Source organism: Coturnix japonica, chromosome 27, assembly GCF_001577835.2.
Source record: "Coturnix japonica isolate 7356 chromosome 27, Coturnix japonica 2.1, whole genome shotgun sequence".
Classification (NCBI taxonomy): domain Eukaryota; kingdom Metazoa; phylum Chordata; class Aves; order Galliformes; family Phasianidae; genus Coturnix; species Coturnix japonica.
The window spans coordinates 3,209,488-3,225,296 of record NC_029542.1 but is presented as its reverse complement, the minus strand read 5'-3'; the positions used below and the strand labels follow the sequence as shown (position 1 = coordinate 3,225,296).

At 47.3% G+C, this 15,809-nt stretch overlaps 1 protein-coding gene across 4 annotated transcripts; it reads right to left on the bottom strand.

Annotated features, from left to right (window-relative positions):
• Positions 1–779: 779 nt before the first annotated feature.
• Positions 780–11,594, bottom strand: HOXB3 (homeobox B3). Of its 4 annotated transcripts, none has more exons than XM_032449396.1 (3): positions 10,419–11,594; positions 4,155–4,708; positions 780–3,134 (listed from the first exon to the last, which is right to left on the bottom strand). In XM_032449396.1, exons 2-3 carry the CDS (start codon positions 4,588–4,590, stop codon positions 2,368–2,370), a joined length of 1,203 nt encoding a protein of 400 aa, XP_032305287.1. In that variant the 5' UTR covers positions 4,591–4,708; positions 10,419–11,594; the 3' UTR covers positions 780–2,367. The 4 variants fall into 4 exon arrangements, with proteins under 4 accessions (XP_032305287.1, XP_015741073.1, XP_015741075.1 ...); XM_015885587.2 differs by lacking the exon at positions 10,419–11,594 and adding an exon at positions 7,891–8,785; XM_015885589.2 differs by lacking the exon at positions 10,419–11,594 and having other exon boundaries at positions 4,155–5,827.
• Between the last annotated feature and the right edge of the window lie 4,215 nt (positions 11,595–15,809).

The window sequence follows — 15,809 nt, the reverse complement described above, 5'->3', positions numbered from 1 at the left end:
CAATTCCCAGCGTGGCTGTATGAAGATACATGTGCTGGTGCTTGTGCACGCGTGACCATTCCCATACGTGTGCACGCGTGTTAGCAACACGGCAATTCCCATGATCTCCGCTTCTAAAATCCCTGCGTGGAAACTCAGGCCCTTTTCTTTTATTATTAGGAGTATTTCGTGAGTGATTAATCATTTTCCTTTGTTTTCATTTACGACCCAATGGCAGCCCGGCCCCGCAGACACGTGACGCCCCTTTGTGACCGAGGGTGAGGGGTGGGGGTGTGTGTTGGGGGGGGGTCGAGGAGTGGGGGGTGGTCCCGGGGTGGGCGCGGCCCCAAATCTCGGCCTCTCACTGCGGACCGCGTGGGCCGCTCCGCTCCCCGGCCTTGTCTGCAGAGCTCTTCGTTCCTCTTTCCTTCCATCCTTTCTTCCTTTATTTTTGTTTCTTTTTCCTTTTATTTGATTTCCTTTTCCTTTTTCCTTTTCCTCTTTTTTTTCCTTTTTCGTTTCCTTTTCCTATTTCCTTTCCCATTTCCTTTTTCTTTCTTCTTCTTAATCTTCGTCTCCCTTCTCTCTCTTCCTCTCCTTTCTTCTCCCTCTTTTTCTTCTTCCTTTTCCCATTTTCTTCTTTTTTCCCTTCTTCCTTTTTCCCCTTTCTCTTAATCTTTTCCTTCCTCTTTTCCCCTTTTCCCCATTCCTTTTTTTTTCTTTCCCTTTTTTCCCCCTTCTCCTTTATCCTTTATCCCTTTCCTCTTCCTCTGCTTTTCAACCCAACTGATAGGACGAGATGAAATTGATAACAGAAAGTTTATTCAAGAATTGCTCAACAGACAACCCTTAAGCAAGGAAATAAAATAACTACTATAAGAACAAAGAAAGATCTCCAAAGAGGAGGGGCAAGATGGGAGGGAGGGATTAGCTATAGTTCTTCTAATTCAGGACTATACAATTACAGTCTGGTTCTGCTCTCATGCCTCCAGTAGAACTAATTACATTATTCATAAGTACGAAGGTAACATAAAACTACTCGTCTTTCTAAATTACAGTAACTAAAATAAGCTTGTTGTACAATGACGAGGAAACACAACGTCTTTTATAACAAGTAAATACTAAAAAAGTACAATTTGATTCTTTTTTTTCCCTCATATAAATACATAATATTGGGGATAAATAATACAAAAAGGAAAATATTTTAAACTGGCTATAACCAATAAATATATATGAATGTTCACCAGAACACACACCTATTGAAGGACGTCTTGACTGAGTTCAATGAACGCCCTTCAAAGTTGTTTTCATACCCATTATATGTAAACTCTAAGTGCAACAAAGATGTCCAGACAATAAAGCATTAGCAAATCCTAGAGATCCATTCACTTCTGCTTCCATTGGAGGACATTCCATTTGTTCAAATATACCCTGTTTTCACGTAAGGTCAAGAGAAGAGGAGGAAAGAAGCATAGGACTTCTAAGTCTTAAGATTGCTTTTCTATTAATGAACCCTAAGAAAAATCCCCCCCAAAGAAATAAAACAAAAACCCTGGTATCATCAAATGGAAACTTCACATCGTCGGTGGCAAAGGTGGAAAAATATTCAGACCTGTCAACATTTTCTTCCTCTCTTTGGACTGCCGTTCCCATTGGTGGGGCTTTAGGCAATTTAGAAACTCGTTTCCTAAACCTTGTTGCAGTTCTTAGACCTCTCTCATTTTCTTTTCTTCTTTTCGTTCTGATTTTTGAGAGGGGAGGTGTGGGTGGGAGGGGAAGAGCGTGGATCCCACGCGTTGGCAGGTGTGTATATTTGCCTTCTGTATGGGGATTGGTGGGAAGTAACTCAGCAAAGAAGGATGCCCTGCCTCAGCAGGTTGGGGAGGAAAGCACAAAGCTCTTGATTAGGACTGAAGTGGAGGGCAGCTTTCTTGTGCATCCCTTGTGCTAACCTGTGTAGCCAGGTATAGGTGCAGCGGCACCAACTGTAAAGGTTTGGCTGGCCATCTGCTTTCCATTGGCCAAGAATTATCAGTGATAATCTGCCCTGGGTTTGGAAATTAAGGGTGTTGCTGCTAAAAATCTGCTAGGTTCCCATAAAACTCCCCCAAAGCCACTTCAGAAACATTTGTGTCGACACACAGGAGGTATATCTTTTCATAGAGAGAGAGAAGCTTCCGACATTAAATACTGAAATCCTTGGAAATTGTGTCAAACAGAGCCCAGAAATAATACTGGCAAGCTGGACAGCTTTGTAGAACTTGCCTAAGTGAAGAAAGGAAGAAAACAGCTCAACACAAATGTTTCTGAAGGCCGTCCTGCCCTGTGCCCCATCCAAGTCGTGTGTTGGTTGCCATCCAGTTCACTCGAGCCCATCCCTGCTCCCACTCACAGGTGGGTCAGCTTGGGGGCCTCCTGGATTCTGCCCTGAGAAGATGCGTGGTGAGAGGAAAGGTCTGTGTAGGTGGGGTGGGGCTCGCATGGTCCATGGTGTTGGCTTGGAGGCATCTGCGGGGGCCCGCTGTAGTCCATGTTGGCCGCCTGGTGATGTGGGAGGTGATTGAGGCCATAAAGGGATGGGCCAGAGGTGGGCAGAGAGTCCACATAGTTACCTCCAACGTAGACGGGACTTCCCTGCATGCTGGGAGTCCCGTAGGTCACCCCGTTCCCTTGTAACACATGGGGGTCGTACTCGGGGGCCGTGTTGGTGTACTTCTGTTGGGAGGGGCAGCCTTTGATGGGGTTTTGGTAGTTAGTTGACATGGCGTAGGCATTTTGGTGGGGCTTATTGAAGGAAGGTGGGGAAGGGGCATCATAGTTACTGCTCATGGTGTGCAAGGCATTCATAAACCCGGCGGAGGATTGCATGGGTTGGGGGGGGCTGCCGGTGGGGGAAGGCCCTCCAGAGGAAGAACCCATCCCTTTTGACTTCTGATCTTTCTTATACTTCATCCTCCTGTTCTGGAACCAGATCTTGATCTGCCTCTCGGTCAGGTTCAGCAGGTTGGCCATCTCCACGCGGCGCGGCCGGCACAGGTAGCGGTTGAAGTGGAACTCCTTCTCCAGCTCCACCAGCTGAGCACTGGTGTAAGCTGTGCGGGCTCTCTTGGAGGCCGAGGAGCCTGGAGGGCTTTTCTCGCCGCTGCAGGTTTCTGCTGGCCATGAAATGAAATAAAAGATAATTACTTACACGCAGAAATTGAATGCATCATTTCTTAATAAATCCTGGAACAGGCACGAGAGCTCGACCCCCCCTCCCCCTGCTCCTCACCCCTTTGCATTAGCCTGCACTCCATAATCATGTCATTTATTAAGAGTTCTGTTCTCCAAAGCTGCCCCTGGTTTATGAAAATTTGATCATGTCATGTAGAAAAGGATTCCAGGGCCATTTATTTAGGAGTCGATTATTTTCAACAGATAATTTTGAGAAAATAATATTTGGCAGGGGGGCAGTGACTGCGAAGCCAATTAATATTAACATGGGGCAGTGTTGGGAGGCACTTTGTTTGCAGAAGTATGGATACACACACGTGCACATCTTGTTTGTGCCTTGTATTTGTGTAAGAGAATGATCTGCACGCGTATTGTTAAATACCAAATTCCATTTATACTGGTATTTTTGTACTATGTGCATAATGGATATATGGTATTAATACAGTGAAGCGTGTGCTGCAGAGTTCATACAAATACATTCATCACAACAGTGCCATTTCCACGCTGATTTTTTTTCTCTTGATGGCATTAGAGATGTGTGCATGCATGCAAAAATATCCACCTACTTATGCATATGCTCCCTATATGCACACATGCACTGTGTTCACTGCTGTGTATGAGGCAGGGGGAAGGATGGGAACAAGCACTCAGCTTCAGCATCACTGGGCAATTGGTGGGTGTATATTTTGGGGTATGAGTTCCTGCACAGTCAGGCAGTGGCCTTATTCAGCTGTAATTCCCTGCCATGCTCTGGTTGTTGTAGGATAAGCCAAGTGTTCTCAGCCAGCACTGCAGGATGGACCAAGGCCATGGGGTGTACATGGCTGGTAGCTGTGGGTTGTGCCCAGTATCTTCATCCTCGCTGCATTCTTTACCCCCCATCCTTCCCCTAAACAAGACCCCATTGCTTTGCTACCCAGCGATGCAGGAATAGGGATGGTCACAAAAGAAGAATGGTGTACCTGTGCTAGGGGAGCTGCTTTTCTGTTTCGAGTTTTGCCTCGATTCTTTCATCCAGGGGAAAATCTGCTTGGTGAGACTGGCGTTTGCACTGAGGTTGGCTTTACTCGGGGCACTTTTGCTGCTCCCTGACTGGTTATTGCTGTTGCTACTGGTGCTGTTGGTGGTGGGGTTTGGGGGTGGTGAGACAGTCGGAGGCGGATGGTGCTCTTGGGGTAAACTCGGCCTCATACAGCTCCCATTCAGGTCTTTACTTTTTGCGTGCTGGGTCGTGTTGCCGAGGGACTGGAGGGAGCAGGCAGACCTCTGGAAGTCGTTCTCCACATGGGAACCAGGTTGAAAGGGCTGCTGGGGGCCCTCGTAGCCAAACCCATTGGTGCTCCCATAGGAATAGCCCCCAAAGAGCGCAGAGCTTTCGTAGTACGTTGTCTTCTGCATCTCCGGGATTCCCCAAAATGATTTTTCCAGCTACCAGGGTCTTGACACCCCTATGGCAGAACATTGGCACCCCAAGGCCACGTGACAGGCCGTTTCCAGCTGTCTATTGGAAGCTGACCTGAAAGGTTAGGAGAAAACACACAATAATAGTACCCGGCCTATGAATCCATCTTGGGGCCTGAAAGGCACATGACATGAATAGGGTCCTGCAGAACAGGGTGAACAGATGCTTTGAGCAGATTTTGTCCTGTGTGCAGCCTCAGAAGGCTCATCAAATGTTGCAGTGCAAAAGTGCTGAGCTGATTTTGGGGGGTAGTTTTCCTGGCTGTTGTTTGTTTGCCCCTTTCTTTCCCTTAAAGCATAGCAGCAAGGTTGTAGGACTAAATACATTTTCAATAAGTACACGTGGCTACATCTGAATACGTCTATTTACATCCATATTTCTCTCTGTGTATAAGTATATACACACATGCATTCACACATACACCCACTGATATGAGAGTATGGATGTATATGCAGATCCATCAGCAGCTAGCACAAGTATTAATGTAAATATAAGCCTAAAGATGGATAACTGCTAACTACGAGCATGAGAGGAATGAGACTCTGGCCTTCCTATCTCCTATTCAAATCAAGCACAAAAACCAGCAGGATGTTAGTCAGAAAAGTGCACTAAGTTTAGGGTAGGGCCATTCTCTGCTCTGTTTGTTTTTAATTGGAAAACAGCAAAGCCTTGATATGCCCTATCCAGGTAGCCTTGTCCTGACACACTTGGCTCAATTTGCTGTTTACTCAGAGACTCACAATGTCTTTGGAATTCAGAGCAAATATTTTAAGCAGATTGAAGCAAGGGCACGAATTCAAGAATGTGCTTCCTTTGGCCTGTTTGTCAGCCCCCCTCTCTCTCTCCTTCTGGCAGCACAGGTTGTATTTAGAAAACATACCCCTTCACTGCACTGCTTCACGCTTGTCGGTATTGAATCTGGAACTACCACTGCCGAGATGTAATTCCAAAACCACTTTAATTGCTGTTGTGTTGGTTTTCTTTTTGTTTCCCTCCGAAAACAAACACGTCTCCGGACCATTTGCTCCTAACTTTGGAACCCTTTGATATTTTACCATTCCTCTCACCCTCAGTCCAAGCTCCGAAAGTCTAAAAACCCACTTCAAACCCTCAGATCACAAAATGAAACCTTTCTCTTTTCTTTCTCTCTTCATGCCCTCCCCCCCCACTCTTTTTTTCCCCCACCTCTTTATGAATTTCTCCCCCTCTCTGACGCTTTTCTCCCTTTCTTTCTCTTCTCCTAAAGCAAAAACTTTCTCTGCCGTGAAGACAGAGGAGAAATACCCTTAGAAGCACAAAAACCATCTTGAGCAGAAAATAATCTGATGGATAAGGATGAATCAGGCAGCAAACATCTTTAGAAAAGGCAGAGGCTCCTCTCTGCAGCTCACAGTTGGCAAGGAGCCACTGTACTTAAAAAAAAAGATAGAAAGATATCCATTGTATATTTAATTGTATCTACCGTATATTTAATTGCTTCTGGGCTCTCCGTTCCTCTAAAATAAAACAAAATAAACTCGGTGGAGATAAAAAGTCTCATGCGATAGATCCGAGCTCTGGGGTTTGACAGCAGCCACAGCTCGGCAATAAATAAGAGCTTTTTCCCCCTTTCTTTCCCCGGCTGCTGAGCTCCTCTCTCACGACAGACGAAACCCCCATCTACTTTTAACACGGCCGCAGACAAAGTGCCCACGAAGGGACTGTTTGGCTTTTTTTGCACTGATTAAATCCTTTATGCATTCCCAGATCTGTATTGCATCTTCCGCCGAGATGCATTATTGTCTGCGGCGAGAGTGATATCCTTGCTGGGAGTTATTCTCATTTGGTTCCCTCGGCATGATAAATAAGTCTTATTAAAAAGTAAACTCCGCTACCCTGCTTGAGAAGCCGGGAATTAATTAGCAAACAGCAGCTCCTTTCTTATGAATAGGTTTGTTGAAATCGTCTGGAAGGGCAGAGGTGGGAATTTCTCCAAGGCCTTCCTGTCTGCCATAGGATTCTTAAGGAAGAAAAAAGAACACGAAACAAACCAAAAGCAGAACGGAGCTGGGGAGACTCAGCAAGAGGAAAAAAAAAAGAAAAGGCAGCTAAAAATAACAGCGATTTCTTTGGGTTTTGTTTTGGAAACGTCCATAAAAGAAATTTACGATCCCCCTTCGCCCAAAGGCTCTTTTCGCTCGTGGCATCCGCCGAAGGTTCGCTTTGTACCTCATCTCTCAAACGCCGCTCATTTATCTTCGCCGAAGACGGCCGCGATCCTAATTATTGACTCGGAGGGATTGTTGGCTTTCAAAAATAAATAAATAAATAACTAATAATAATAATAAAAAGATCTCGGGAGGAATGATAAATATTCGATTATCTCCTGTTCCAATTAAAGCCGGCCGGGATCAGCGCTGGGTGCTTCGTAACGCTTCAACTTTCACTTCGAGAGAAGGGAACGTTTAAGCACAAACTCTGTGCCCGGAACTTTGGAGTGCGAAGGTGTTGAGATATTTATCCCCCCCCCTTTTCGCCCTCACCTCCTCATCCTCCGAAAGAATAATAAAGATCGGGGGTAGGTAAAGGTGATGGAGGGCTGAGAGAAGAAACGGGGCTCTCGAAGGGGAATGAGGGTTGGAAAGAGGAAAAAAGAAATGGAAGGCGGATGTATTCTGCTGTAAAAAAAAAACCATCCCTCCATGTTGGAAACCCTAAATTCACAACCTGCCTGTTTGTGAAGAAGAGAGGGGTCTTTCCCCTCCCCGCCTCCCCCACCCCCCTCCTCCCCTTCCCAAGGTACGTTTCCCACAACCGGGCGAGCAGGAGCAGCCCCGGTTTTCATCGCAATTATTATTAATCATAAAGATGCTAAACGTGCCCTCCGCGATAAGTCGGCTGCTCAAAAAAAAAAAAAAGAAAAAGAAAAAAAAAAAAGAGGGGAAAAAAAAAGACCTCAAATCGCAGCGACCGCCTCGCGATGGATCTGCCTGCAAAATAGAGACACAGTCCTAAAATCTCCCTCCTCCCTCCCCCCACCGCCGAGCTTCACCCCAACCAGAACTCCCCCAGTTGTAAAGCGGGGGGGAGAGAAAAAAAAAGGGCCCTGGATGAGGGCTGCGAAAGAGTCTCTGCGTGGAAGGAAGCTTAAAGCTTGTGAACTCTTCTTGAACCGAGATTGGAGTCATATGGTCATAAATCATTGGGACATATACTCCGCCATTCACAAAGTGATAGCCTATTTGAGTCCGGCTTACCTTAGTCTCTGACGAGCAAAGCACGGGCAGACATAATATATTTTCACATCCAGCATCCACGCAATCAATAAGCAAGGAATGACCCCCTTCCTTTAAAAACGTTAAAGGAATATACGAGAGAGAAGGGGGGGAAAAAAATCCGGCATATGGATGGATGTATGTATTAAGAAGGGAAAAAAAAAAGGGAAAAAAAAAAAAAAAAAAAAAAAAAAACAGGGGGGAGGGGGCTCAGCCAGTGGAGCTTTCGGTTACGGCAGCTCAAATTGTCTCTCTGTCTCCGTTTGGGGAGGGGGGGGGGAGGAAAAATCAAGATGCTTTCCAGCTTCCAAGATGTGCGGAAAAGCTGAGGGCTTTGAATGGACAAACCCCGAGGTTCTGGTTGCCCTATAGACTGGTACGCTCTGCTCACTGATAACAATGGCCTCTGCTTTAGCACAGCAAAGGGGAAGAAGGGAAAGGAGAAGGGAGGAAAAAAAAAAAGAAAGAAAGAAAAGCTGAACACAACACCCCCCCACACACACACCCCCCGTCTTTTAACTATGCAATGCTTGGCTAGGATTAAAATAATAACGAAAAGAATCCAGGCGACGGGGAGGGCGGGGGGCGAGGGGGAAAGAAAGCGGAGGGGATATTTAAAAACACAGATTGGGTTCGGATTGCTGGGCAAAGGAGGCAGCGAGGCTCCCGAACAGCGTCACTAGTGAAAAATTATGCTAATTGCAGACGTGGTGGACAGAGGCCTAGACAGAAAGATAGTAAAGCTCGCCTTTGATTCACGTGTTTAACAATTAGGTGTCAATTTATGCTAATAAACCGTTTCAAAATAGTCATGGTTTCTCCCCCCCCCCTTCTCCTCTCTCGCGGCCGCTTTCAATAGCCGCTGCTGGCACCCCCCCCTCCCCTCCCACCCCCCCCCGACCCCGGCTGCGCTCGGCCTCCCGCTGGTCCACCGAGGCGGCCACGAAATGTGGGCACGGGGGGGGGGTCTTTGGGACAGGGGGGGGCGGCAGCCAGGGTACCCCACAGAGGGGCTGACGTGGATGGAACCCTCGGAACTTTAGCGGAGAGTTTGGGGCCGGGTGACTATAGAGGGGGGGGGGGGGGGGGTGCGAGGTGTGGGACGGGGCGAGGGTTATTAGAGGCCGTATTAATATCGCTGTTATTGCTATGCGAGGAGCTGCCGCTGTCGCCACGGGAGATTTATGCCTCTCCCCGCTCCCACACGCTGCCGAAAGCAGAAACTCGCCAAGATGCGTCCTGGGGAAAGTCCGTGACGAGGAGGGGCCGAAGAGTGGGAGGAAGGCAGGGCAAAGAATTGAGGTGTCTGCATTTTTTTTTTTTAAAGTGCTACTTTTGTTTCGCATCGCAATTATCTTCTCTCCTTTAATTCTGACGCTCGCTCCTTTGGGTTAAAAGTGCTGACTGGGGGGATTTGCGTTTAGCAGAGCCAGACAAGCAGTGACCACAAAGGCTCTCAGGACTCCGCAGGAAGGTATGCCTCAGCGGGGGTGGGGGGTGGGGGGGGGTCCATCGCCTTTTTTCTTCTTTTTTTAATGGGGGGGCACCTTTAGGCGAATAAGTATGGACAGAAAAAACCCAAGGTGTCCAAGTGAACATCTGACTTTCGAGAGGATTTATGGTGGGTTGGACAAACAAGCTTTCTAAGTGATGGACAAAGTCTTATCCCGCGGACTACGGTGTTTCCAGCTATTGTTCTGCCTTCAGACCCCGGAATGAGAGCTTTCCACGGGGATGTGGCTATTGAGATTCTCCCCCCCCCCTCCCACCCCTCCAGCCCCCATCTGACTATGATCTGCTCAAAAACATCATTTCTACTGCAAGACTGTTATTAGTTTGGAGCTCCGGCGTTGAGATTCCAGGCAAGGAAAGAGGAGAAACTACCGGGGACTTTTCTTTAAGGACTTCTCTGTAGGTGAAGTACTGGGTGGGTTTCTGAATATGGACCTCCACCGACTTCTGACGAGCAGAAACACCTCGGGCTCTGCAAGTAACTCTTCCGAAGTGCAACATTTTGCTTTAACCTTAAATTGGCTGCCGAAAAACCAAAGTATTCAGCAGGTCGTTGCACAGGTCGTTACAAGTTGGGCTGCTTCAAACAGTTTTTGGGCTCCCCGTGTATTACCATCTCTGCTTGGGATGCAGCTGATTTCTCTTTTTTTGCCTTTAAAGTGCAGCTCCCTCGCACCAAATCAGCAGCAAATGTTGCAACCCGACCGGGTTTCCCTTCAAAGGGAGCTCAGGAAATCTCTTCCATTTAAAACACTCCCTGGAAGTTACGGCCATAAATCACAAAGTTTCAAGACAAGGCGGTAGCGAAATGGAAAAAGAAAATACTCTGCTGTAATCCGGGGCAGCCGTGTTTGGTGGGGAAATAGTAAATAAAGAAAGGAATAAAGTCACGTTGGGTGAGTTGTTTTTTTTTTGGAGGAGGAATGGCTCCGTGTGAATGGGGTGAAGGGAGGAGGGCTATGGGAAGGGGAGCAGGTAGGAGACAGGGCAAAACTCACCGGTTCCCGGATGTGTGGTCCAGCAAACACGGGGCTGCGGTGGAGTTTGAGAAAGGAGAAGAACTGAAGAGGGGAAAAAAAAAGAGAGAGAGAGAGAGAGAGGAAGAAAGAAAGTATGAAACTCGGGTCAGAGAAGCTTGGACGAGGGAAAGCGAAGGGAAATCATCACATAGGGAAATGTTTGGGTGGAAATGGGGAGCAGACGGGCTCTAATAACAACCCCCCCCCTCCCCTCCCCAGCACCTCCTCTGAGGATATCCCTCATCCAAGCGAGTGCAGCTTTGCCAGGGGTTGCACCACTTTCCACTCGCCCTTAACCGAAGTGGCACCGCAGGCGGTGGGCACTGCCCTCCTTTCTGCCAATTTGAGATCGAGGACCCCTCCCTCCCCCTTCCACCCCAGGTCTGGGACTGCGATGGGGACCCGACAAGAGGGTGCTGGCTTCTGAGCGTCAGGAAAATACAAAAACACGTGATAAATAAATAAGAACCGAAAGGCTTTTGGTTAAAAGCCGTCGGTAACTTCCGAGTTCAGCGTGTTGAAGGGGTGAAGTACACGCGGGGTCCTTTGGCTTTGGGTTCAACAAAAGTAAAACATCATGGAACGCACTTTCCTGAAGGAGTCGGGATGAGGAATGAGGGGGGGGGGGGTGTTACATGGGGGTTCTCAGTTTGGGGTTTGGCTGTAGGACGGACGGGTCGAACCGGAACGCGTTTAAAGCCGCGCCGAGATTTATCAGCGGGAGGACTTAGAAAAGGAACAGAGAAGGGAAAGAAAAGGGAAAACAAACAAACAAACGAACGAACAAAAAAAAAAAAAAGCGATCTCATTTTAAAATATTTTCGTTTGGGGAAACATTCGGTCGCTTTCATAATCCCGTTTCCGTTCTGGATGTTGAAGTTATTAATCTCAAATAAAAACGTTCCCCTCACGCCCTTACTCGGCGTGTGACAACATCCCCGAGTCCATAAATCACTCGCGGATGCTCCGTGACCTTCTCCCATCGGCGGCCGAGAGCTGTGTTTTTTATTAGGGTTATTATTACGTTCACACACACTTTCATACACAGCTTTGGCAATATTCCGCTTCCTTCGGAGCCTTGCCCGCTTTAACCGGGGCTTTCCAGTTCCCTCTGCGGAGTATACGTTTGTAAGGGGGGTTGGGGGGGGGAATGGGGGGCGGGAGTTGGGAAAAGAGAAAAAAGAAAAACGTGGGGTATTTTTTTGCTATTTTCTTTTTGCTTGGTGAAGTCGGCAAACGAATGTGAGTCCGAGATTACTCACACGTTGGGCCAGGAGCCTGGAGAAGAGGGGGGAAAAGAAGGGCAAGGAGAAGGGAGGGGGTCAAATGGGGGAACCGCGTCCAAAAGAGCACTTTTTGCTGAGGGAGGAGGGAAAAGAGAAAACAAACAAGCAAACAAACAAACAAGCAAGGGATCTGACATAAATAACGTCTAGGAGGAGGGGGGGGGGGGGGGGGAGAGATTGTTTCTCTTTGTTTTTAATTTATTCCCTTGCAATAAAGGCAGTGAGGGATGGATGGAGCAGTGTCTTCCGCCCCCCCCCCACCCCAACCCTCGTTCTTTGTTTTGATCTGGGCGGCTTTGCTTGATTTGCTTTGCATTAATTTCTCTCTCACAGGCGGTGCAGACTCAGCCCAGCCCTGCGAGCCCCGCAGCACCCACTGCTTCCTCCAGGGGTCTTTTTATGATTTATTCTTATTACTGTTATTAACTAAAAGGAAGAAGTTTGGCTTTCCTCACTCCTATCCCGCAAATAGACAGTCCGAAGAAGGGGAGAGTTATGGAGGGACCAGGACCTCCCGGTACCCCAAACAGAAGCCAATGAGGATAAGAAATCAAAATGAAGCAGAGAGTGAGCGGTGTTTTTTTCCTTGACAGATTAGACCTTTTTCTCCCCATGACCTTTGCTGGAAGGAGCGATAACTCACCAGGTTAATGATCACTCAGCGGAAGTGTTTCTGAATTGTTTCCCCCCCAAAAAAAAACCCCAACACCACCCCTAAAAAAAACCCTACAAAAAACAACCCCAAAAAGAACTGACAGTGCAGAGGACACACAGCTCAGGGGTTCCCATCTCTATGTCACTCCGCCCCAACGGAGCTGCTATTTCGGGGCACTTCGGGGTCGGTGGGTGCGTGGGTGGGGATGATGCTGGGAGCGAAAAGGAGGCAATTTGCGCTATCAGCGCGTTGCAAATCGATACTTTGGGAACAGCTCAGCAGAGACGGGAGGAATCGCCATCCCAGCTCCTCCACCCACCCTCCAAATGCCAAAATAATGGCTTGAATTATGCGCTCACGTGATTGGGACACGTCAACCTTTTGCCCATTTTATATAGAATTGGGAAACGATCCTCTCCCCCTTCACTCTCACTAATTCCTCCATCATCAAATTTCCTCAACTTGCCGGGCCGGAGATACCCCCTCACTCCTTCCTATTGCAGCTGGGGCTGGCCTGGTTTATGGGGGCTTTTAGTTTCTTATTAATTCTTTTCTTCTAACTATTATTCTCCAGCCCTCCCACCTTCCACCCCCCCAAAAACGAAACAAAACAAAACAAAACAACCCATACTATCTTTTGTCCCGAAGGCAGAGGAGACGAACGAACACTAAGGAGGAAAACGATCGCAACAACCACCGCTCCGCTGAACGACAGAGACAACGGAGATGGAGGGGCTTTAAGAAGTATTTAGGGGCAAGAAAAACAGAGTGGGGCTTCTCAGCCTTCTCCTCCTCCGATATAGATTTAGAGACAGATGTAGAGAGAAAAGGACTCCTAGTTGTCTCACCCCGCCTTCCCATCCCTCACCCATCCTACTGCAGTGTTACTATCAGTGAGAAAAAAAGCAGAAAATGGGTTATTTTTTGCAGTGATACTCGCCTGAATCCAGGACCCGACGGGCTCTGTTGGACGGTCTGAGCATGGGGGAGAAGGGACCTGGGAGAAGAAATAAGCTCAGTTTACCTTCTTCCGTGCTCTACTTCGTAAGGACTATTAATTTCTGACGAGGGAGTATCAGGAGAGGGGTAAAGAAGCGGAGTTAAGGAATTGTATTTCTCTGGTTTGGGATGTTCCCACTGAATATCGGTCTTCTATAGGGAACCGTGTGGATAGCAGCCAGTCCTGTATTCTCCCTTCTCTGAACATCTCTGCAACCATCCCACTGCCACCGACAGACACACAGCAGAGCCTCTGTCCCGTGCTAAAATCCCCCCTTACTGTAAGGGCATTTGATCTGACATCCTCATCACCATATCAAAGGGCTCCAATCTACCCCGAGTCCTTGGTTAATTTTTAGTTAGGGGGGAAAGCTTTGGGAACGGCAATGTTTAACGAAGAAGAGGACACGTAGATGGAAGCAGAGGCTTTAAACCCTATTTCTACTTCTAGCACGAATGCGCCTCTCTGTAACACACGCGTTTTAGGCAGAAATAGATCATCCCTGCTCCCACAAATCCCCTGGACAGGGGTGGCAGCAAAGAACCCACAGAAATCGGGCTGCTTGATTCACATCTGCACTAAAAACCTCATCTCGGTGATCCGAGATATCCCCATTGCTGTAAAATGCCACAAAGAGGAACAGAGCTTCCAGCCCCCCCCATCCACTTCAGGACGGAGACCCCCACGCTGCAGACATTCGTTTTTTAAGGAGAGTGGGAGGAAAGAAAACTGGAGGGGTGGAAAGACATCCACTCCCCCCATCCCCTTTCCAAACCTCCTGTCCCAAAAGAGAAGTGAAAGCACCGACAACATATAGATCTATACAGCTGTATTTCAGAAAGTGACCATTAATATCAATTTACTTCAATGAAAACTTTGCTTCTTCATGAAGTTGATGATTTATGATAAAATCAATTAAATTACGGCCACTTAGGGCCTGCGGTTCCTTCTCAGATTTCATTCGCCAACAGATCAAGTGCTCGGCAAGAGAAAAAAACAGCTTTAGCTGCAGGCGAGAGCAGATAATTCCTAAGCTGGGGAGACTGAATGCAAAGCAATCTACAAGGGGAAAGAAAAAGGGCAAAAATACACACACAAAAATGGACCCCCACCCCCACCCCCACCGATAGACTCCATATATCCGAGATATTCTCCCTGCCAACATAACAGTTTGCCTCGGGAAATATCAGGCACTGAGTCCAAAGTTTCCCAGTTTCACAATGCGTGTGGACATTTTTAGAACTGGGAACTTGTCCAGAGGGCAGAGTTATTCTCTTGTTCTAAAGGGAAAGGAAGCAGAGGAGAGCAGAGAGCACAAATAGATACGTATTAAGAATAACTTTCCAGATCTAATTCAATTTCTCGGATTTTTTTTCCCCCCCTCCATGTAAACGAGTTTCCTGCCTCGCTCTTTAAATCTACCCCGGGAGTTTATGGGATGTGAGAGGAGAAGGGGATTTCTGAGCACGAAATGAAGATCAAAAGTCCATAGAAAACACTGCACCCGATCTTTCCATATGAAAATTCACCCTCCCTCCAGTTTCATTTCGGCAGAAATGGCATTTGTGTGAAATGAAGCATTTTCGAGTACATCCCTCTCCCAGATCAACCCAACCCAACCCAACCCAATCCAATCCAATCCAACTCAACCAAACCAAACCAAACCAAACCAAACCAAACCAAACCAAACCAAACCAAACCAAACCAAACCAAACCAAACCAAACCATAACCCGTTCTAAAAGCCTGGCACTCTCATGCTCTAACTCTCCAAACTACTCTACTTTCAAGCCAAATGTTGAAGAGTCTCTGCCTTACCCATTTCGATCCAAACTCAATGGCCACCACAGAGACAAGCAGCTCAAGGAGCCAGATGTTTGTAAGTCACATCTGGCCGCTATAGCCGGACCTGGGGAGGGAACCCTCGCGATAGACATACACAGAGCTTGGGATTTCTTTTCTTTCCTTTTTTTTTTAAGAAGCCGTTGTAATTAGGATCTGTTTCAAGTAAACAAGAAAGTCTGTAGGGCCATAAATCACCATCACATACATTCTTCGGCTTAACACTCAGCTTTTCCAATGGGCTTTTGTAGTTTCTTTTTCAAACGAGAGAGAGGTGCTAAACTTTAAACAAATGTGGCCCGGACAAACTTTGCGGGTAAACACGCACTTGGAAAGGAGCAGTTTGTAGCCGGTCCCGATTATGGACCGTGAGAGATCATTTTTGTTCATCTTCAGCTTCCCCCCGTCCTGCTCAGAGACATCGGTCTTAAATAGTTACCGGGAGGGATGAGGAGCGGCCTGTCAAAGACTTTGGGCAATTAATTACAGCTCCCAAAGTCGGAGCAGGGAAAGGCAGAGCCTTTAATAAATAAATTAATAAATAAAAGTCGTTCTTTTATTTATTTCTCTGTAACTTCTTACCTGTTTT

Bases quoted from the DNA above. Each gene is read 5' to 3' on its own strand.
- HOXB3 (XM_032449396.1), bottom strand. From the start codon at position 4,590: ATGCAGAAGACAACGTACTACGAAAGCTCTGCGCTCTTTGGGGGCTAT. The intron at 3,135-4,154 runs GTACACCATTCT...TTTCATGGCCAG, and splicing joins AAGCAGCTCCCCTAGCACAG to CAGAAACCTGCAGCGGCGAG.